The sequence below is a fragment of the Urocitellus parryii genome, chromosome 1 (assembly GCF_045843805.1).
Source record: "Urocitellus parryii isolate mUroPar1 chromosome 1, mUroPar1.hap1, whole genome shotgun sequence".
Lineage (NCBI taxonomy): Eukaryota > Metazoa > Chordata > Mammalia > Rodentia > Sciuridae > Urocitellus > Urocitellus parryii.
In genome coordinates, this window is record NC_135531.1 from 61,675,797 (window position 1) to 61,699,408 (window position 23,612).

The 23,612-nt window shown below is 34.7% G+C and overlaps 1 protein-coding gene across 1 annotated transcript in view; it reads right to left on the reverse strand.

Moving 5' to 3' along the window:
- Positions 1-362: 362 nt before the first annotated feature.
- Tbca (tubulin folding cofactor A) overlaps positions 363-23,612 on the reverse strand; it is a 74,428-nt gene continuing 51,178 nt past the window's right edge. The window contains exons 3-4 of the mRNA XM_026393282.2: positions 3,324-3,410; positions 363-578 (exon numbers count right to left, since the gene is read on the reverse strand). Coding sequence (XP_026249067.1) covers positions 498-578; positions 3,324-3,410 — 168 coding nt within the window. The 3' untranslated portion in view covers positions 363-497. The remainder of the gene's footprint in view (positions 579-3,323; positions 3,411-23,612) is intronic.

Consider the following 23,612-nt stretch of genomic DNA (forward strand, 5'->3'; position numbering starts at 1 on the left):
ATTCTTTTAAAATATAATTCCTCATTATTCATAAAGATATAAAAATTTTTAAATTTTCTCAAATTAGTTTAGAGTAATGGAAATGTTACACTTTCATGGTGAAGGAATAAGTATACGAGGCCCTATCCACAGATAATTCTTATTTTCTTATTAGGGAATTGTGGTCTATTCAAAATTGCTTAAAATTTGGATTTTTATCTAAAATCACAGTATCCTATTTATAACTCAATCTATGCTTATGAAGCCAAATATATAAACTTCAGATGGAAACTCACAAATTTTAATTATCTATCAAGAATTTTTGATTTAATGACAAAAAGTTAATTTTGGAAAGTACGAAATAAAACAATTTTATAAGGTGGACTCATTTATTTGACACATTAAAATATGCAAATAAAAATGTATGCAACTTAATAAAAGAATCACATTCTCATACTTCTTGAACACAGCAGTGGTCAAAATAATGAATTATAGAATGGACCCTGTACAGAAAAGTTTCAGGCTTCTAACTTTACTGAATCCAGTACTAAACGTGCTTCTTTATATTCCTCAGCTTCTTCCAAGTCTTTTTCAGTTTCCTGAAATGAAATACAGTAAAAAATTAGGCTTATTCCTCTCAAATTTCATTACTTTGTTATTTATTCAAATATTCCACACCCTTCATAAAAAGCATAAAAATTAAAGAAAAATGATACCAATCCTCTTCTAAATATATCACAGTTCTGTTCTTTTTATAACAAGGTAAGAGAAGAAATAAAAGCTTGGTGTTCTTCCACTATAAATTCTCATATAATATATTCTCATTTATTTTAATTTAATTTTATTTATTTGGTGGGGGTACCAGGGATTGAACTCAGGGGCACTCAACACGAGCCTTACAGGCGTATGCCACTGTGCCTGACCTAGTCTCATTTAATAATACAGTTATCATAAAAAACTATCATAATTAAATAAAAACTCAGAAAATTTTAAAGAAAAATTTTACTCTCATTTTGTTATTACATCATTGTGCAAAAGAGATTCTTATTAAAAATGGATTAAAAGCCAAAAAGGAGGGCTTTTTAATGTGCTACAAATATGATAACATTCAGGCCAAAATAATTCTCCAACTACTCACAATAGTAAAGACAGCTACTGGTGTGTCACATCAGAGTTAAATACAACATTTGAATTAGAAAAGTAATTACTTGTTAATGAAGATTACATATCTCACACTAAAGGAAACAAAATACATCTTTCATCTTTTCATATTTAAAGATTGAGTTTTTCCAAGATACTGACATATAGGACATTTTTACTGATATATTATAATGATAACAGACAAATGAAACAATATTGTCTGAATTATACATTGGAAAATTTTTTTTTATTTTAAAATGAAACTATGGTCAACAATTCATGTCAGGTCAATAAAAGATGGAGATTTTTGGTTATTATAGAAAAGAGGCAATAAAATATATATTTAATATAAAAATTTAAAGTAAATGAGTGGGAGGGGGGATAGTAGAGGATAGGAAAGGTAGCAGAATACAACAGTCACTAATATGGCAGTATGTAAAAATGTGGATGTGTAAACTAAGGTGATTCTGCAATCTGTATTTGGGGTAAAAATGGGAGTTCATAACCCACTTGATTCTAATGTATGAAATATGATATGTCAAGAGCTTTGTAATGTCGTGAACAACCAAAAAAAAAAAAAAAAAGTAAATGAGTGAGAATCCACTTAGCTTAGCTTAGAGATAAGAATTTCTTAAACTTGTACATTACACCTTAAATATGTTTATATTCTGTCAGTAAATATAAGCTTGCACAGGATAGAGATACTGTTGAACATATCCTCAGATACAAATACATTATCCAAAGACACTTTTTTTCCTAAGAAAATTTTATATTATTTTCTCAGCTACAGCATTTAATGGTTAGGAATACAAATGGTGTTTTTTACGTAGTATTTTAACACTAATCATTTCCTGCTTTCTCTGTGGTAAGAATTATCCTGCCTTTAAAAAGTTTTTATAGATAAATATGGAGTTTTGTGCTCAAACTACTGTGAAATGTAAACTTTTTTCTTTTTTGTTTTTCTATAGAGTTAGTCCTAATTTTTGGTCAAACAAATTTCATTCTTTTTCAAATCATACTGAAAAAGCCTTATTTTTGTCATATAAGGGTAAAACTATGAATCAGGAAAAAAGTTATTAGTTCAAGAAATACAAACATAAAATTAGTAAAGGAAATGACAGAATTCATCAATCATCAAACAGCAACAACAATGGCTTGTATATAGTATTATGTTTTTATCTCTATTAAGAAATAACTTTTACTTATAGTTACAATCACTTATAAACTGAGTTAGCCACTGTATCACAAAGTATTTATACCAATAATATAACAGTGTTACCCACCTCCAAATTTATTTATTTTTTTCTCTAATTGATTTCAGGTTTGAATCTGAAGGAATTCCAGATCCCTTAAATAAGGGCCCAGATTCACTTGAAACATAGGATCTTTCCAAATTTGAAACAGGCCAGGCAATGGTGGCACACACCCCAAATTCCATTGACTTGGGATGCTGAGGCAGGAGGATCCAAAGTTTGAGGATAGTCTCAATAACTTAGTGAGACCCTCAGCAACTTAGCAAGATCCTTTCTCAAGAGCTGGAGTTGTGGCTCTGTAGTAGAGCGCTTGCCTAGCAAGCCCCATGCATGAGGCACTGGGTTTGATCTTCAGCACCACATAAAAATAAAATAAAGACACTGTGTCCACCCAAAACACTCGCTTTCTCTCTCTCTCTCTCTCTCACACACACACACACACACACACACTCTCTCTCTCTCTCTCTCTTTATATATATATATATATATATATATATATATATATATATATAATCCTTTCTCAAAAAAATATAAATAAATAAAATAAAAATTAAATTAAAAGGGCTGGGGATGGAGCTCAGTGGTAGACTACGTACCCTAAGGTGAATCCATACTACCACAAAAAGAAAAAAACGAACTGGTCAACACATCCTTAATATGCCCCCAAATAGGTTTTCTGCATGAAAACCAATTCAAGATATTGTTGGACAATATTAATCTGATGAATACCTGCTATCAAATGCAATTATTTAATTAAGTAGAATAAACATGCTAGAAAACTATTTTTATTGGAGTCACAACTCAAAAACAATTTAAGGTCAACTAATTATTTTAGTAAAGGGTAGGTGAATAAAAATGTCTTCACCTAGCTCTCAGTGTTAAATATTTAAAATTTTGGATATGAATTGGAATGAAATTTTTTTTAAATACAAGACAAAGATCTTTACTTACTAAAATCTGCTGAAGATCGGTATATGCAGCTTCTAACCTGCGTTGGCAATCTGGGATCATCATCCGCGACTCTTGAAGGATCTCTGCCTATAATGAGAATTTATGTGTGTTTAGCTTATACCTCAATAAATATCTAATGATTTAGAAGAATCAGAAAAAATTATGTTTATGTTAAATGGCTCAATGTTTTAATTAAATTATTAGAAGTTAGATTATCATACTATAAAATCTACAAGTTTTAGAACTTATACTAAATGTAGGGTGTTTTTGTTGTTGTTGTTGTTGTTTTTTGTAATCACTTTCTCATGGTAAGTGAAAATTAACTGGAAAAGCTTTTCATAGAACATTTATTTAAAAAGGCTATTTAAAATAAACTATTTCCCCTGCTGTCACAAAGCACCTTTATCCAAAATGGGATCAGCTGGTTATATAAATATCTCCTGCATCTTTTGAGTAATAAAGAAAAACAGTGTTCAGATAATATCACATGGAGATAATTACTGCATGAAAAAAGTTATTGAGTTATTGATCACATCGTGTGCACCCTGCAGGAGGTTCTCACTGAAAGACAGAGGTAAAGAAAAATGAAAAGCAAAGACCAGCAGGTTCATATTTTTGATGCTTATCATGCATAAAAAGTTATTACTTATCCTTGTGCTTCATTTTAGTAGAAAGATTATTCTCCCCATGCAGTTTGAGCCAAATTACCAGTGTGGCACCCCTCTGAATCTGAACTTGCCTACTCCCCCTGACGACAAACACTACAGAATTAAACACAGGAATATTTATTCCAGAGGATATTTTTGGGCTGAAAATTCATCATTCAAAACTGGACTATAACATATTAAATTACAAAGGAAAAAAATCAAATCAATGACAGGGAAACCCAATAATTAAGTTAATGTCAAGTGTTGGGCCTAAAATAAAATGTTTAAAAAAATGTAGTAGGAAGCTTTATTTCCCTAGACTATTCCCCAAAAGAGACATAGATATTAATTTAACATTTATTCCCCAAAATTAGTGTTTGGTTAAATACAGAGACATGGGTTAAAAATCTAAACTTTTACTGAGTTATAATCTAGCTCATATAAAACAAAAAGGAAAGATATAATCTCATGGTAATAATACTGAATTTTAATAGAAATTAATTAATTCCAGTACCTTCATTCATTCCCTAATAGCTCATACTGTAAACAAAAAACAGAATTATAATATACAAGGACATTCCCCACCCATTCTATTTTTTTTTAGGTAGAATCTTATTGCTGAATTTTTAACTCTTTTATTAATAAAGCATAGGTTGAAAATTTCAAACAGGATCATGACTTTACTTTCAGAGCTAATCATGCTACACCTAGACATTTGTAATCACTAAGTTATTTTTGCATATCTGATTAGTTTGAATAAGAAAAGTCAGTGGCAGGAACATTTCATATTTCTTTTTCTATGAAATGCCTTCAGAATACCTCATAGGAATTAACACAAAGAATTAGGTCAAATCCATGATAAGTTAAAATATATACTCATTAAATTTTTGTGAAAGCTTTAATGTTACTGAAATGCACTTTAGGCAATGTTATCCAAAATAATTTATATTCATTATTATTCCATTTATTATTATAGTGAATCTTCAATTAGTCTATCAAAAGAGGATTCTGGCTTAAGCAAGGCCTAAATTCAGTGTCCTATATTCCATCCAAATGCACTCAATACATTCAGTTTGAACATACATTTTCTCTGTTGATATACAAAAGGTCTCTGTATATCAACAGGTACCACATCTGCAGATTCAATCAAGAGTGGGTAGGAAACATTTTTTAACTACATCTGTACTGAATATATAGACTTTTTGTCATTACTCCCTACACAGTACAATATAACAACTACTAACATAGCATTTACATTTATTAGGTATTATAAGTAATGTGCATAGTATACATGAGAATGTGCACAGATTTTATGCAAAATACGAGGACATTATGAACAAAGGACTTAAGCATCCATGAATTTTGGTATCCACAGGAGGGTCCTAGAATCAACCCCTTGACCAAACCAAAGGATGATCACATTCATGCAAGATGACAAAACAGGGAAAACAAAGATGAAAAAGAGAAGGTCTCTGTTCTCTAATTCAGTATAGGAACATAACCATGAAAATGAACATATGACACTGCATCAAGAAGACTAAGCTAAAGAAAGCCAAAAAAATAGCAATAACTATAATTTGGATACTGTGATCACATCTCCATCAAAGCCAAAAATTACTATACTTTCCCTTGTGGTAATGGGTTATAACTATCAGAAATAATTTTTTATTTCTTCTTTTAAGATATACATGAGAGCAGAGTGTATTTTGACATATTATACATACATATAACTTATTCTAATTAGAATCCTATTCTTGTGGTTGTACATGATGTGTGTTTCACTGGTGGTGTATTCATATACAAACATAGGAAAGTTATGTCTGATTCACTGTACTGTCTTTCCTATTCCCATCCCTGCTCCCTTCCCTTCATTCTCCTTTGTCTACTCCAATAAACTTCTATTCTTACCCCCACTCTCCGCTCCTTATTATGTGTTAGTATATGTTAGTATCCACAAATAATATTACTAACATTAGTACATTCAGCCAGGTTTTGGGGGACTGGCTTATTTTACTTAACATGATAGTCTTCAGATCTATCCTATTCAGATCTATCTATTACTCTCAAAAATCCTAAAGTCATTATTTTTTTGGCTGAGTAATATTCCATTGAGTATATATACACCATATTTTCTTTATCCATCCATCTGTTGAAGGGCACATAGGTTGGTTACACAGCTTAGCTATTGTGAATTGAGATACTATAAATACTGATGTGGTTGCATCATTATAGTATGCTGATTTTTAAGTCCTTTGGGTATGTACTGAGGAGTGGGATAACTGGGTCAAATGCTGGTTCCATCCCAAGTTTTCTAAGGAATCCCCATACTGCTTTCCATAATGGTTGCATGAATTTGCAGTCCCACCAGCAATGTATGAGTGTACCTTTTCCCCACATCCTCGCCAACATTTATTGTTACTTGTATTCTTGATAATTACCATTCTGACTGGAGTGGAGATAGAATCTCAGTGTAGTTTTAATTTGCATTTCTCTAATTGCTAAAGATGTTGAACACTTTTTCATATACTTTTTTGATCATTCGTATTTTTTCTTCTGTGAAGTGTCTGTTCAGTACCTTTGCCCATTTATTGATTGGGTTATTTATTTATTTGGCGTTAAGTTTTTTGAGTTCTTTGTATAACCTGGAGATTAATGCTGTATCTGAGGTGGAGGTGGTAAAGATTGTCTCCCATTCCATAGGCTCTCTCTGTTCACATTCTTGACTGTTTCCTTTCTGTGAAGAAACTTTTTAGTTTGATACCATCCCATTTATTTATTCTTGATTTCACTTCTTGTACTTTAGGAGTTTAGTTGAGAAGTTGGTTCCTAAGCTGTCATGACAGAAAGTTGGGCCTACATTTTATCAAAAATAATTTTAAAAAATAGTATATGAGGTATTATCCAGAGAAGACACCCCCTAAAACACTGAATTTGACCAAAGAAATATTATTTTTCAAAGTGTTTACCTTGGTAGGTAGCAATTAACTTTAAAATATCTGAATAAACTATTAGTTTATTCTAATGCTGTCTGAGGTAAACTCAGGATCTTAGCACAGATTGGGAGGAAAAGGGAACTTAGGGGGATACAACAGGCTACAGTTCCATTGATAACTAATTTTTTTTAAAAGATATGAATTTTTAAGGTAATTATTCAAATAAAATGGAAGTTGGGGTGGTTAGGTTACAACAATAAACAATCTGTTGAACCAAAATTCCAGTCACTTTCCTTTATGGTTAAATGTACATAAATCAGAAAGAAAATATTCTTATTGAAGGACTTTCATTTTTTTCAAAATAAAGATTCTGTGAAATAATATGACTAACTTCAAGCTCTTTGGCTACTGCCTAATTGGGATAAGGTTTCTAGCTTTTTTAATATTTCATAACATTCACCGGGTGCTGGCTATACCTATAGCTATAAAAAAAATCTATAGATACTCTTGCAGCACATGATCTGGACTGATGCTGTGGCTATAAAGGATGTTGTAAGGGCAACTGGAAATTTTCAGTGGCACTGAGGATTCCATGGTAGTAATGGCTCAGTGTCAGCTGCCTGACTTTAAGGCTGATATATGGTAAAATATGAGAATGCCCTTGTGTGTAGTATGCACTGCAGCATTTGGAATGTTTCTTTGGTGGGGAATGAAGTTGAGTATCTTTTTATATGATTATTGTTCATTTTCATTTATTTTATTATAATGTTCCTATTGACATTCATGACCCATCTTTCTATTTTTTTTCTTACTGATGCAAATAAATTCTTTGGAAATTAGCCTTTCATTAGTTATATGTATTGCAAATATCCCCACTTAAAGTGTACAAATAAATTTATTCATCCTTTCCTAAACAAACAAACAGAAAAACTATAGGCACTCCAATATTGGATATCAGCTTCTCCTGGAAAAAAATGGTAATCACATTAGTTTATCTGACTGAGTTCTAGAGTCATCCACAGATTATTAAAACAATGGTTAAGTCTTGTCTTTTACATGTGGTAAAATGATATTGTGTTCATTTGACTTGTGTTTGAGGTTATTGCTGAATGGTTACAATTATAAGAATCCCATTAGTCAAAAATTATTTGGACCCTTAAGTTCTAATATACCAATAATTACTTTATATGTAAACAGTATAAATATACCAGTTTAAAGATAGCATAAGTTCCAGTCAGTAAATCGCTATCTATAAGAAAGTCACTGCAAACATCAAACTTCAAACTCACTTCTAACAGAAAATTTCAAAATAGGAAAAGATATATTTCAAACAAACACTAAGAAAAGCAGAGTAGTATAATAACACTGCATAAAGTAGGTTTCAGAGAAAAATTATTACAGAGACAAAGAGGGATGTTACATTATAATAAAATAATGATTCATCAAAAAATATAGTGATCCTGAATGTATATGCACTAAACAACAGAGCTTAAAAATATATAAAATAAAATCTGATAGAACTAAAAGGAGAAATAGACAAATCCACATATACATTTGGGGAATCAATACCCCACTTTCAGCAACTGATCAAAATACTAGACAAAAAATAACAAAGATTTGGAAGAACTGGATAATACCGTCAACCAACAAGCTGTAATGGACATTTATAGAACACTACCTCAGAAGAATACAATTCTCCACCTAAGAAAGAATACAAATACTTTTAAGTGTCTATGAAACATTTACTGCAATAGACTATATCTTGGGTCAAACAATAACAATAATAAACAAAGAAACAAAACCCCCAAATCCCAACAAATTTTAAAAATCTGAAATCAGTACATTCTCCAACTACAATGGAGTGGAATTAGAAATCAGTAACAGAAGGAAGGAAAATCTTTGCTTAGAAATTAAGCAATGTACTTCTAAACAACCCACAGGCCAACAAAAAAGTCACAAAGGAAACACAAATATATATTTTTAAAAGACACAGAAATATAAAATGAAAAGTCAAATTGTTTTGATACCACTAAATTGGAGCTGAAAGGGAAATTTTAGTACTAAATGTTTACATTAGGAGACTTAATTTGAGACTTTTTATTTCTATGTTCTTATTTCAGAAACACAAAAACAGAAGAGCAAAATAAACATAAAATAGAAGTAATTAAATAATAACAATAAGAGCTAAATCAATAAAATCAGAAACAGGAAAACAACAGAAAAAAATCAACACAACACCTTTTTTGTTTTTTAAATTAATGTGTCTCTAGCAAAACAAAGATAAGTCTAGCAGGCACTAGTTAACAAAACCAGTACCAAAACAGAAGATATCACTATAGATCCTGTAACCACTAAAAGGAGAACAAAGAAATACCATAAATAATTATAATCTTCTTCATAATGCTCATAAACAACTTAGAAGCAATGGATCCATTCCTCAAAAAGTATAAACCACTTTAACTCAACGAAATAACCTAAATAGTCCTATGATCATTAAAGAAAGTAGAGATGTAATTTAAAAGAACTTTCTAGGCCCAGACTGTTTCATTAGATAATTCTATCAAACACTTAAAGGCTTAATACCAACATACACAAATTCTTCAACAAGACAGAAGAGCAAGAAGCACTTTTCAACTCATTTGAGACCAGTTTTAACCTAATCCCCACACTAAAGATAGTACAAACAAAACATAAACCTCCCAAAGACTCAAACCAAATACCAATATCTCTCATAAACTTAGATGTAAAAATCCTCAAGAAAATATTAGCAAAGTGAATTCAGTTACATATAAAAAGAATCATATATCATGATCAGTTGGAATTAATTCCAGATACTCAAGATTGTTTCAATATTTGAAAATCAACCCATATTATCTGCAATATGAACAGGTCCAAGAAGAAATCTCAAATGATTTTAACTGAATGACACACAGGAAAAAAAAGTTGACAAAATTCAACACTCATTCATGGCAAAAATACTCAGCAAACTAGGAATAGAAGGGAACTTCCTCAACTAGATAAATATTATGTATAAGAAATGTACAGCTAACATATTTAATGGTAAAGACAATTCAAAACTGGAAACAATATAAGGATGCCTACTCTCACTGCTCTTATTTAGTATAGTTTTTTAAGTTGTAGCCAGTGCAATAAGGTAAGAAAAAGAAATAGGCATATGTATCTGAAAAGAATAAAGCTGCCCCTCTTTGCAAATGATATGATTGAAAGAAATAAGAAGGAATCTACAAAAACCAAAAACAAAAAAAAACCCTCTGGAATTAATAACTGAGATCACTAAAGTCACAAGATACACACACACACACACACACACACACACACACACACACAAAAATAAAGTATGTGAAAATTAAAACTAGAAACAATACCATTTTTAACAGCTACAAAGAAAATGAGATACTTCAGTATAAATCTATGATAGATAAAGGATCTGTATGCTCAAATTACAAAATGTTTATGGATAAAATCCAGCCTGAATAAACTGGAGGGACTTGCCATGCTTCATTGGCTGGAAATCTCAACAAAGAAGTTAGTTATCTCCAAACTGATACATAGATTTAATATAATTCCTATCAAAAGGTGTTTTATAAAAACAGAGAAGCCTATTTAAAAATTTGCAAGGAAAGGCAAAAAACTAGAATCACTAAAACAATTTTTGGAAAAAAAAGAGAGAGAGAGAGAGAGTAAGCCAATACTAAGGCTTACTACGTAGTTACAGTACACAGGACAGTGCCATACTGTTTTAGGGATAAAGATGAACAGACCAGAAAAGAGAACACCATAATAGACCTACAAAAATACAATAACTGTTTTGACCAAGATACAAAAGTTTGTTTGCTTGCTTGCTTATTTATTTATTTATTTTGATACCAGGGATTGAATCAGGAGTACTTAACCACCAAGCCACATCCCTAGCCCCTTTTTTTTTTTTTTTTTTTTTAATTTTGAAACAGGGTCTCACTAAGTTGCTCAGGGCCTTGCTAAGTTGCTGAGGCTGGCTTTGAACTTGTGATTGTTCTGCCTCAGCCCCCGAAGTTGCTGAGACTACAGGCATGCACCACCATGCCCAGTTTACAAAAGCAAATTAATGGAGGAAGGATAGCCAATTCAATAACAGGTGCTAGAACAATTGGGCATGCATAGGCAAAAAGATAAACTTCAAACTAAAACACACACCTTACATAAAAATGAACACAAATTGAATCAAAGACTTAAAATTAGACAAAAGACTTAAAATTAAAACACAAAACTATACAACTTTTAGAAAATCAATAGAAAATCTTGAGAACAAAGTATGATTCATAAAAGAAAGTATTGATAAATTGAATGTTCACAAAATTCAAAACTCGTTCGGTAAAAGACTATATCAAGAGGATAGAGGTTAAAAGGTCAGATTATAGAAGAATATTTGAAAACCACATATTTGACAAAGAGCACATGCCCAGAATAATAAAAACTTCTTGGTGAGCGCATGCCTGTAATTATAGTAACTTGGGAGGCTAAGGCAGGAGGATCACAAATTTGAGGCCAGCCTCATCAGCTTAGCAAGACTCTCAGCAATTTAGTGAGACCCTGCCTCAAAATAAAAAATAAAAGGGACAGGAGTGTGGCTCAGTAGTAAAGTAATCCTGGGTTAAATCTCCAGTACCAACACCAAACAAACAGTCTCAAAACTCTGAAGTAAAAATTCAAAGCATCCAGTGAACAGAAATTCATTGAAGAGAACACATGGGAAGTAAATGTGCATATGGAAAGATCTTTAACTTATTAGCCACTAGGGAAATGCAAATTAAAAGCACAATGAGATATTACCACTCAACTATCACATAGATGATGGTTCAATACTAAAATCAATAGTGACAACACTGAATGCTGGTAAAGATGTGGAGAAACTGAATCATTCACACACTACAGGTGGGAATACAAATGGTATAGCCACATCAGAAAAGAGTTTGGCAGTCTCTTTTAAAACAAACAAACAAAAATATACTACTATGGCCTAGCAATTGCACTCCTGGGCATTTTTGTAGAGAAATGAAACTTATCTTCTATTCTAGTCAAAATTGTATATAAATGTTCACAGTAGATTTTTCATAATATTCAAAACCTAGAAATAACTTAAATGTTTCTCAATGGTCAAACTATGGTACATTCATATCATGAAATACTACTCAGCAATAAAAAGGAACAAACTATTCAATAACTTCAAAAGACCTCAGGGGAATTGTGCTAAGAGGAAAAAGTCAATTTAAAAAGTTTACATAATGTATGGTTCCAATATAAGTGATATGACATTGCTGAAATAGTGCAATTATATAGGGTTTGGGGCTAGAGAACATGAGAACAGTTATAAAGTTGTAGCATGAAGGAGCCTGGTGAAATTTCATCTTGATTTTGGTGGTATTTACATATGCTACACATGTGATAGAACTCCATAGAAATAAATATACATACAAACATGCAAATGAGTTCATATATAGCTAGTGAAATATAACATCAACTTCATGGTTTGGATACTGTATTATAATTACACAAGATGTCAAAATTAGGAGAAGAAAAAAAATTAGAAGAAAGGTGAATGGTGTATAAGGCCTCCTCAAATATTTTTTGCAACTTCCTGAGAATCTATAACAAAAAAGAAGTAAGTGTACTAACAGAATAGAACACTGTTTATAAACTTGAGCATATATACCAAGAGAGAAAATATTTTCATGCATGACTGAAAATTATTTTCCATAATATTTTTATTATTGATTAAAAGAAAGTCTTGATATTTCTTACAAAAACCTTGTGAGACCCCCTAGTAAATTTTTCTTTGTCCACTGAGTTCTCCTAATATTAACCATATATTTAATGAAAAAATTTTCTCTTATATTGAGGAAAAAAATAGAAACATCTACTTGTAAACTTATATTTCAAATGAGTCAGAAAAAAAATGTGTTCATCTTTCTTGTAAAGACAAATTTCACATCAATGGAATTAATGCACATGCAAAGTTTTTGTGAGGAGCCTTTGTCCGAAAATTATGCCAGTCCACGTTGTAGCAACACTTAGGAAAAGGATGAGTCATGCCTCAGAAGAAATAACAGAGATATGTTTGACTGAATGCTATTACTGCCAAGCATTTCTGTTCCAGGACATTAAAAAACAAACAAACAAACAAACCAGAATATCTCCCTTACTAAAGACAAAAGCCTCTGTATATGTCTTTAATTAGGGACTGGGGACAATGGAGAAGAGGAGGGACATCAGTAGCAGATGGCTAAAATCAACTGGGGCAATACACGAATGTTGTGTTAACTTGTTTTGCCAGAAAAGAGGTGGGCAGTAGAATAAATCTTTGATTGAGTGTTGTTTTGGCCTCTGAGGTTCCTAAAACTTCTGCCTAGTTACTTCATTAAAAGAATGAAAATAAGACCTAGTCCACTTGAAGTGGCAACCCACTTCAAGTAAGAAGTTTGATAGAGGGCAACAGAATTATATGGGCTTATTATAAAACAGGGCCAGTAGGAAAGCCAGAGAAAATAGACCCATGCGAGAGAAGAGCCAAGGCAGTGAACAGTGACCAAAGATGGCATTTAGCTCAGAGGAGGAAGATATCCAGAAATGTGCAAAAAGTCCACAAAATACAGTGCTTAAATTCCTTAATACTTTCTAAGAGTCACAGCAAATGTCAAGAAAAACATATTGACCTTAAAACTCCTGGACAAATCAGGAACAGAGCATTCTCACGACACCCATTGTATATAATGAAAAGCATGGAATGCCCATAATACAGCTAAACCAAGGAAAGGAAATTAAGCAAAACATGGGAAAGGTTGGGCTAAAAACAAATTTTCAGGAGACAAAACTGCAACTGGTAATGGTATACCAGTTGGTAATAGCAGCAAAATAGAAAAATCTATTGTTTTGTAACCAGATATGGGATGACATTTTTGAATGTTAAGTACTAGGTTGATTATGAATCTAACAAATGCTATAAACCATAACCACTGTGACAAGAGAATTTTAACACTGTTGAGTGTAAAGGGGACTAAAGAACTGAATTTTTTTTCTGTCTACAGGTGCGTATGTAGTCAATGATAAAACCAGTATGTAATTTTTTGTTGTTGTTGTTTTGTTTTTGGTACTGGGGATTGAACCTAGGGGTGCTTTACCTGAGCTATGTCCCCAGCATTTTTATTTTTTTATTTTAACATAGTGTCTAAGTTGCTGAGGCTGGCCTCAAACTTGTCTTCCAAGTCACTGGGATTACAGTCATGTGCCGCCATACCTGGCCTGTGGCTAACATTTTTAAGTAACAGTGAGAACACAGTATTGAATAATTAAGCCTTACTTACAAAGTAGTGGTTTTATTATAAGATGGTAAGTATATAAATTAAACAGGTTCTATGATAACCTGTGAATTATTTGTAGAATTTTACTTTAGAAAGGTACAAACACATTTATTCCACATTCCATGTAACTTAAAACTTCCCTTCTATCTCTAGGGCTACTATTTTAGACTGTTTTTATTATACTTTATAGTTAATTTGCTCCTTAAATTGCTAGTACTTCTCCTTTCCCTTTTCCCGATACCTTTCCTCTACTCTATTGGTCTTCCTTCTGTTTACTGGTTTTCAATTGGTGCATTATAGTTATACAAAAAAGTGGAATTCACTGTGATATCTTCATACATGTACATAATATAATTTGGTCATATTCATTCTGCCATTCCTCCCTTTCCTGTCAGCCTCGTCTTCCCCCCTTAATCCCATTCTTCCACTCTGTTCTTCCTTCTATTTTCATGAGACATCTCCCCACCCTTTTAAATTCTTTCTCTCTCTCTAGCTTCCATATATGAGAGAAAACATTCAATCCTTGACTTGCTGAATTTGGTTTATTTCACTTAGCACGATGCTATCCAGGTCCACCCATTTACCAGCAAATGCCATAATTTCATTCTTGTTTATTGCTGAGTAAAACTCCACTGTGTATACATATCACATTTTCTTTATGCATTCATCTGCTGACAGGCACCTAGGCTGGTTCTGTAACTTGGCTATCGTGAATTTTACTGCTATAAACATTGGTGTTTTAGTTCTTTTGGATAAATACCAAGGAGTGGTATATCTGGGTCATATGGTGGTTCCACTCCTAGTCTTTTGAGGAATGTCCATATTGCTTTCCAAAGTGGTTATACCAATTTGCAGTCCCACCAACAACACAAGTGTACCTTTCCCCCCACATCCTCATTAGCATTTGTTATTTGTATTCTTGGTGAATGACATTTTAACCAGAGTGAAATGAAATCTTAGTATTGATATGCATTTCCCTGATTGCTAAGAATGTTGAACATTTTTCATGTATTTGTTGTCATTTGTATTTCTTCTTTTGAGAAATGTCTATTTAGTTCATTTACCTTTTTATTGACTGGGTTATTTATTTATTTATTTATTTTGGTGTTAAGTTTTTTGAGTTCCTTATATATTCTGGACATTAATGTCCTGTGGGAGGAGTAATCACAAAGATCTTCTCCCATTCTACAGACTCTCTCTTCACCATCTTTATTGGTTCCTTTGCTGTGCAGACTTTTTAATTTGAAATCATCCTACTTATTGATTCTTATACACACACACACACACACACAGAGTTTATTTTTATGTGGTGCTCAGAATTGAACTCAGTGCCTCACACATGCTAGACAAGCACTCTATCACTGAGCCACAACCCCAGCCCTACTTATTAATTCTTGCTTTTATTTATTTTAAAACCAGTGATGAAAAGAGCAGGGCAAAGAAAAAAAAATGAGGCCACCAGCTTTATAACTACAAATATAAGTCTAGTGCTGAGGCTGGATGTTAGGAGCCACAGCAAAAATATTGATACAGGCACCTTTGGATTTTATGACCGCCAGCCAGCAATTCACATTCATATGGTAATTGGACTCATGCTGTCTAGCTGGGCCCATTTTCAGGACTCAGGTTACTCATGTCACTCTTGTAATGGGAGAGTTCCCATTGGTTGGGAAAGGATGGTAGGAGGGTGTTCCGGGGGAAGGGGAAACCCCCCCGGCTCAGGTAGAACACACACGTGGCGGACCCACCTGTTAGGGGATGCACACGGCCTCTCTCAAAATAAAACTTTGTCTCAGTTTGACTGGCTTGTGTTCTTGTGCCCAACCGGGTTGCAAGATTGCAAGCCCGCGTGCACTGACAGCTCAGCAGGGAATCGCTCAGCAGGGGTGCCGCAGGCAGTGTTCGGCAGCAGGAGCGGGACTCAGCCGGCCCGGGACCGGGTAGTTTGCGGCATTTTGGTGGCCCTGTACCGGGAACGCCCAAAATTTAAAGGTGAGTAATATCGCTCGCCCCTAAGGAAAGGCGACAGAATGGGTATTTCTGTTTTGATTTATTCTGCTCTTATTTCAGGCTCTCTAGCCTTACAATTTTTTCAGACGAGGAGTTGGGATAAATGGTTAACTCAAGGTTTGAAGTTATTCGGCCCTGAGAGAGAGAAAATTGACATAATCATTTTCCTCCTCTCCGTTTCTGTTTCATTCTGTTTTGGCTTTCTTCTATCCTATCTTATTGGGTTACGTTACCTTTATAGTAGATTAGAATCTAGTAAAAAACAAACCGAAAAACTGTTAAGTAAATTGTTAGAGGTCCAGGCCATGGCAGAAAACATATTAGGTCAAGCAAAACAAAAGGTCTCTCAAGCTAGTCAGATAGAAGAAAATTTGAACAAGGCAAGCTCAGGGAAAAAACGGTCGTCAGATAGGGAGGCTGCTACTAACTCCGTTCCACCACCAGAGGGCATAGTTCAACCAACAGCTTTACCTGCCTCCATAGATGATGAACGGAATCCTGAGGCGGGACCCCAAAAACTAGCATGCCCTGTAGTTGAGCAGGGAGAAGAAAAAGAACGAGTTTACCGTGCCTTAGATTTCAAAATAATAAAGCAATTAAAGGAAGTTGTAGCAGCCTACGGCCCGGCCGCTCCCTTCACAGTCAGTATGGTCGAATCTATTACCGGCTGGAACTTAACACCAGCAGATTGGGCTAACGTGTGTAATTCTGTGCTAAATAGAGGACAGTATTTATTATGGAAAATTGCCAATGAGGAATTTTGCAAGGAGACAGCTAGGCGAAATGCAGAAGCAGGTTACCCTGAACGAGACCTGAAAATGTTACTGGGAAAAGAGGAATTTCAAGAGCAGATGCAACAGCTCAGATATGATCCTGGCGTATACGCTCAGATCGCTATAAATGCAATTAAGGCATGGAAAACTTTGAAGGGACAAGGGGATTTTCAAGGTCAACTATCTAAGATAATACAAGGAGTTAATGAGCCCTACGCTGACTTTGTAGCTAGACTTATTGAAGCAGCCTCTGAGACATTTGAAAATACAGAACAGGCAATGCCATTTATAAAACAGCTGGCTTACGATCAAGCAAATCGTTGCTGCAAAGAGGTCATTAGACCGTGGAAACAGGAAGACTTAAACACATATATTAAATTATGTAGAGACATTAATGAACAAGGACAAGTCATGGCAGCTGAAGTAAAACAGGCTTTAAGTACCAAGCCAAAAACATGCTATAATTGCAATCAAGAAGGGCATTTTAAAAGAAATTGCCCCATAGGAGGAGGGTTTAACAAAGCTAAGTATCAAAAGAGTAGAATCCCGGGTATTTGCCCACGATGCCATAGAGGGAGACATTGGGCTAATGAATGCCATTCTCAAACCACCATAGAGGGTATTCCATTATCAAAAAATGGACAAAGACCAAGTGTCTACCCACGATATCGTGGAGAAAGGCATCAGGCCCCGTTGTCAAAAAACGAATTGGAGGGCCCAATGCCCCGGGGCCCAAAACCACAAATATACGGGGCAATGGAGGAACCCAGCAGCACCATCAAGGTGGTGCCCAGGACGCATTATCCATCAGATCCCTCATCAGACAGACTAGAGGGAGCGCAGGGTTGGACATCTGTGCCTCTGCCAGAGCAGTATTAACTCCAGAGATGGGAGTTCAAATCATTCCCACAGGAGTAAAAGGACCTCTTCCCCAGGGAACAGTAGGCTTATTATTAGGACGCAGTTCTTCTACACTTAAAGGACTTATGATAAGTCCTGGGGTAATTGATCCCGATTATGAGGGTGAAATAAAAATCATAGCTAGTTCTCCAAGAGGTATATCAGTAATTTCATCAGGAGATAGAATAGCACAGTTATTAATAATACCAAGCCTACATGATAAATTTTCCAGTTGTAATGTAGAAAGAGGTTCCAAGGGATTAGGCTCCACAGGTGTAGATTGGGCTATGCTATCTTTAAATTTAGATTCTCGCCCTATGCTAAAATTAAATATTCAAGGGCATGATTTTAATGGACTGCTGGACACAGGCGCTGACCTCAGCATCATATCTCGCCAGGAATGGCCTAAACATTGGCCATTACAGCAAGCGACCCAAACGCTTAGAGGCCTAGGAGTGGCAACTAATCCCCATAGAAGTGCAATGGTATTAGATTGGAGGGATCCTGAAGGATGTGAAGGAACTATACAGCCCTATGTATTGGACCATCTCCCCATAAATTTATGGGGACGAGACGTCCTAGATCAATTAGGATTGACATTAACAAATAACGTCAATCCTAACGCGCCCACTACTAGGGCAAAACAAGGCTTTAAAAAAGAAAAGAGATTAAGAGATCAAAAACAAGATATAACAGCACCAATTCAAGTAGATCAAGAGATAGATAAACATGGACTGGGTTTTCAAAAAGGGCCACTGAGACAATCAAAATTACTTGGAAATCAGAAAGACCAGTGTGGGTTCCTCAGTGGCCCCTAACTAAAGAAAAGATACAAGTAGCCCATGATCTGGTCAAACAGCAATTAGCGGAAGGACATATACAACCTTCCGTATCTCCCCATAATACTCCCATTTTTGTTATTAAAAAGAAATCTGGTAAATGGAGATTATTACAAGATTTAAGAGCCATTAATAATGAGATGGTTATTATGGGACCTGCTCAATCAGGGATTCCCCAACTGTCTGCTCTACCAAAAACGTGGCATGTTCTAGCTATAGATATTAAAGATTGTTTCTTCTCAATTCCAATTCACCCCGAGGATAGTCCACATTTTGCATTTACTATCCCTGCACTGAATCATGAAGGTCCTGATCAGAGATATGAATGGAAAGTACTCCCTCAAGGGATGGCTAACAGCCCAACTTTGTGCCAAATTTATGTTGATAAAGCAATCCAGCCACTTAGAAATCAAAACCCTGAACTACAGATATTTCACTATATGGATGATGTGTTAATGGCACATAAAGATAAAAACACATTGCTAGAATGTTATGCCACGCTTACAAACTTATTAAAAAATTATAATCTAGAGATAGCAATAGATAAAGTACAATTAAATCTTCCAATTAATTATTTAGGAGTTCTATTATCCTCAACCATGGTCCGTCCACCAAAAATTCAAATCAACTCAAATCACTTAATGACTTTCAAAAGTTATTGGGAGATATAAATTGGATAAGGCCTTATCTAGGCATACCAACAGGAGAATTAGGACCTTTATTTGATATTTTAAAAGGTCCATCAGATCCAAATTCACCCCGCATGTTAACGCCTGAAGCTAGAAAGGCATTAAAAATCATTGAAACATATATGGAAAATATGCATTTGGATAGAATTGATATAAGTTTGCCTTTATTATTTATTGTATTACCGACAAAAAATATTCCTACAGGGGTATTTTGGCAAGAAGGTCCATTATTATGGATACATTTATCTTATTCTCCTAATACTATTCTTACTAGATATCCTGAGGCTGTAGGGCAATTAATACTCAAAGGAATAAAAGCAGCAAAAGGAGTGTTTGGGATTTCTCCCAATAAAATTATTACTCCATATACTATGGATCAAATTGATGAGTTAGCTAATGAGTTAAATACTTGGGCAATAATCATGTGTAAATCTAGTGTTGCATTTGATAATCACTTGCCATCTAATCCTTTGTTGTCCTTTTGGTCTAAGCATCCTGTAGTTTTTCCAAAAATGACAAGAAAAACCCCTATCATAAATGCTCCAAATATATTCACTGATGGGTCAAATAATGGTACAGCAGCAGTAGTTACTCCTGATCAAACTTTTACATTTTTAGTACCCAAACAATCAGCTCAAAAGGTAGAGCTCAATGCAGTATTGCAAGCTTTTATGATGTTCAAAGATTCTACATTTAATTTATTTTCTGATAGTCAGTATGTAGTTAATGCTATCGTATCTCTTGAAGATGCTGGTAGGATTTCTCCTTCCTCTACTGTTTTCTCTTTGTTTTCTGCTATACAAAGTCTAATCTGGGATAGAAAGGATCCATTCTTTATAGGACATATCAGAGCACATACAGGATTGCCTGGAGCCCTTAGTTTGGGTAATGAACTAGCAGATAAATCTACACATGACATACATATTTTCTCCACAATAGAAGAAGCTATAAATTTTCATAAAAGGTTCCATGTCAATGCTAATACTTTACAAAAACGTTTTAAAATAACTAAAGAACAAGCCAGACATATAATAAAACAATGTCAAAATTGTGTGACATTTTTGCCACAAGTTAATCTTGGAGTCAATCCTAGAGGACTGATACCTAACCATATTTGGCAGATGGACGTCACACACTTGCCAGAATTTGGAAAATTAAAATATTTACATGTTACAGTTGATACTTCTTCTGGATTTTTGATGGGCTCCCTTCATCCTGGAGAAAAAACTAAAGATGTTATAGCTCATTGCTTACAAAATTTTGCCACTGTGGGTGTTCCTAAACAGTTAAAAACCGATAACGGTCCTGGTTACATCTCCAAGTCTTTTAAACAATTTTGCTCATCATTTGGCATTACTCATATACCAGGAATCCCATACAACCCACAGGGACAAGGCATAGTTGAAAGAGCTCATCAAACTATAAAAATGTACTTATTAAAGCAAAGGGAGGGAATTAGTAAGGGGTATATATCCCCCAAAGATAAACTTAAAATAACCCTTTTTACTCTAAACTTTCTAAATTTGGATTCATCAGGACTTAGTGCTGCGGAAAGACATATGTATCCGAAAAATGTACATAAGCCTAAGGTACTTTGGAAAGATATTCTAACAGGACAATGGAAAGGTCCGGACCCAGTAATAGTCTGGAGTCGGGGCTCCGTCTGTGTTTTTCCACAGGAGGAACAGCAACCAATTTGGATTCCAGAGAGATTAACTAAAACAATTTCTACAGAAAAAGAAGATGATTTGACTCAAATCCATAACAGCTGATATCCAGAGTTCCAGCCTGGCTATTCTTGCATCTGTGACAGTGATTTACCACGGTGCCTTTTTCAATATCTATTTTATTATTTGCATTTTTCCCACATCATAAAGTTCTATTTTATTTTATTTTATTTTACCTTATTTTTTAAGCTCATACAAACCTAGGTTAATGTTTTTCTGATCAGTTTTATTTTTTTTTGACTGTGTTTTATTTATTTATTTTTTTTTAACTGTAAAGTTTTTAACATTGCAATGGAGATTTCACCTAGCTATAGCTACAAGGCCTTTATTTACTATTGTCTTATATGTTCTATGTTATGTATGCTGTTTTGTGTTGTATGTCTGTATGTGTGTATGTCCATATTTCATTTATAAGGAGCGCTCATGTATATATAGATACAAGTATTCAAAAAAAAAAAATTTAGTCACGTGACTTATATGGTTTAATTTACTTTAGGTAAACAGCTGTTATTAAATTTTGTTTTTAAAGGTGGTTAACAGATATGTTTGTTTACTTTCACCTTTCCTTTTCATTATATTTCATAATTCTGTTCAGGATAATGTCTCTTTAGCAACATGGCCATAATTCCCATCTCCATCCCAGTGCCGGTGAAGACTAAGACCAAACTACAACTTTTATGATAGCTATCACTATAAACTGTATAAATTGATACATCAATCAAAATAACTCAATAAGACTGCTCAATCAAGGACTTAATTTACTTTGGGAGGAAATGGACATATTGATAGACTCCTCCAATTTGAACTGCTCAATCAAGGACTTAATTTACCTTGGGAGGAAATGGACATATTGATAGACTCCTCCACTTTGAACTGCTTACACAACTTGCCTGGACTATGTATCACCTGTATGCATTGTGCTCTATTTGTTGATACAGCGAACTGGTAGTGCTAAATATCTTAGCCGATGTGTCACCAGTGTTTCCAAAGGAGCCGTCAATTGGCTTGGTGTCGTGGCAATTCTGCGTCTTTCTCCCTTCTGCTAGTGATGGTCTGATTTTGGGGGCCAACAGAGGTGAGGCAAGAACCTCACCCCCCCACTGGCACCAAGGTTAAATTTGGGGGCCAACAGAGGTGAGGCAAGAACCTCACCCCCCCACTGGTGCATAGGCCTATTACACAGGTATGGCTATATACTGGACCGGTAGTCAGTGACGGGTATGATTCGGTTACAGTGGTATCAACCTAAGCCAGGAGACTGACGCAATAAGGTCAGTTTTCCCATGACAGGTAAGAACCATATGTGAATTGGACATACCTAACAGGCACGGTCCCTAGCCACATTTGCCTGTTGTTTATTTAAACAGTAGGGGGCAGATGTTAGGAGCCACAGCAAAAATATTGATACAGGCACCTTTGGATTTTATGACCGCCAGCCAGCAATTCACATTCATATGGTAATTGGACTCATGCTGTCTAGCTGGGCCCATTTTCAGGACTCAGGTTACTCATGTCACTCTTGTAATGGGAGAGTTCCCATTGGTTGGGAAAGGATGGTAGGAGGGTGTTCCGGGGGAAGGGGAAACCCCCCCGGCTCAGGTAGAACACACACGTGGCGGACCCACCTGTTAGGGGACGCACACGGCCTCTCTCAAAATAAAACTTTGTCTCAGTTTGACTGGCTTGTGTTCTTGTGCCCAACCGGGTTGCAAGATTGCAAGCCCGCGTGCACTGACAGCTCAGCAGGGAATCGCTCAGCAGGGGTGCCGCAGGCAGTGTTCGGCAGCAGGAGCGGGACTCAGCCGGCCCGGGACCGGGCAGTTTGCGGCAGCTGGAGCTCAGTGGTAGAGCACTTGCCTATCATGTATGAAGTCCTGGTTTCAATCCCCAGCACCACATAAAATAAATAAAATAAAATAAAGGTACTGTGTTCATCTACAACAAAAAAATATTAAAAGAAAAAATAAGTCTAATAGGGTCCAAAAAGGACTTGGATAAAATAAATGTACTATGTCATTTTTTCTCACTAGATGTGGGAAAACGATAGAGGACGTTGAAGTGAGGGGTACAATAGTAGTATATACAATCATTTTAAGAATCAAAAAGTTACATTTCATAGGTAATTCCACATGAAAAGCAGTTAGTTCATAAAGTTCAACATATTGGGGACATTCTGTGTCTATAAATTTATTTACTAAACCTCCTTCAATTTGGAAATAATGGACACACTAATATCCTTTACATATGAAGAAATGCTATCCATACATAGAGGAAGTCAGGCTCTTTTTCTAGTTCAAGAAAACAAGAAAGTTCTCTTCCTGGATAACCAAGGAAAATCCATTTTAAGTGATAAATTTTGATTAAATCTGAGTTAAGGGCATTATTACCATCTGGAACATATTTACATAGTAAAAAC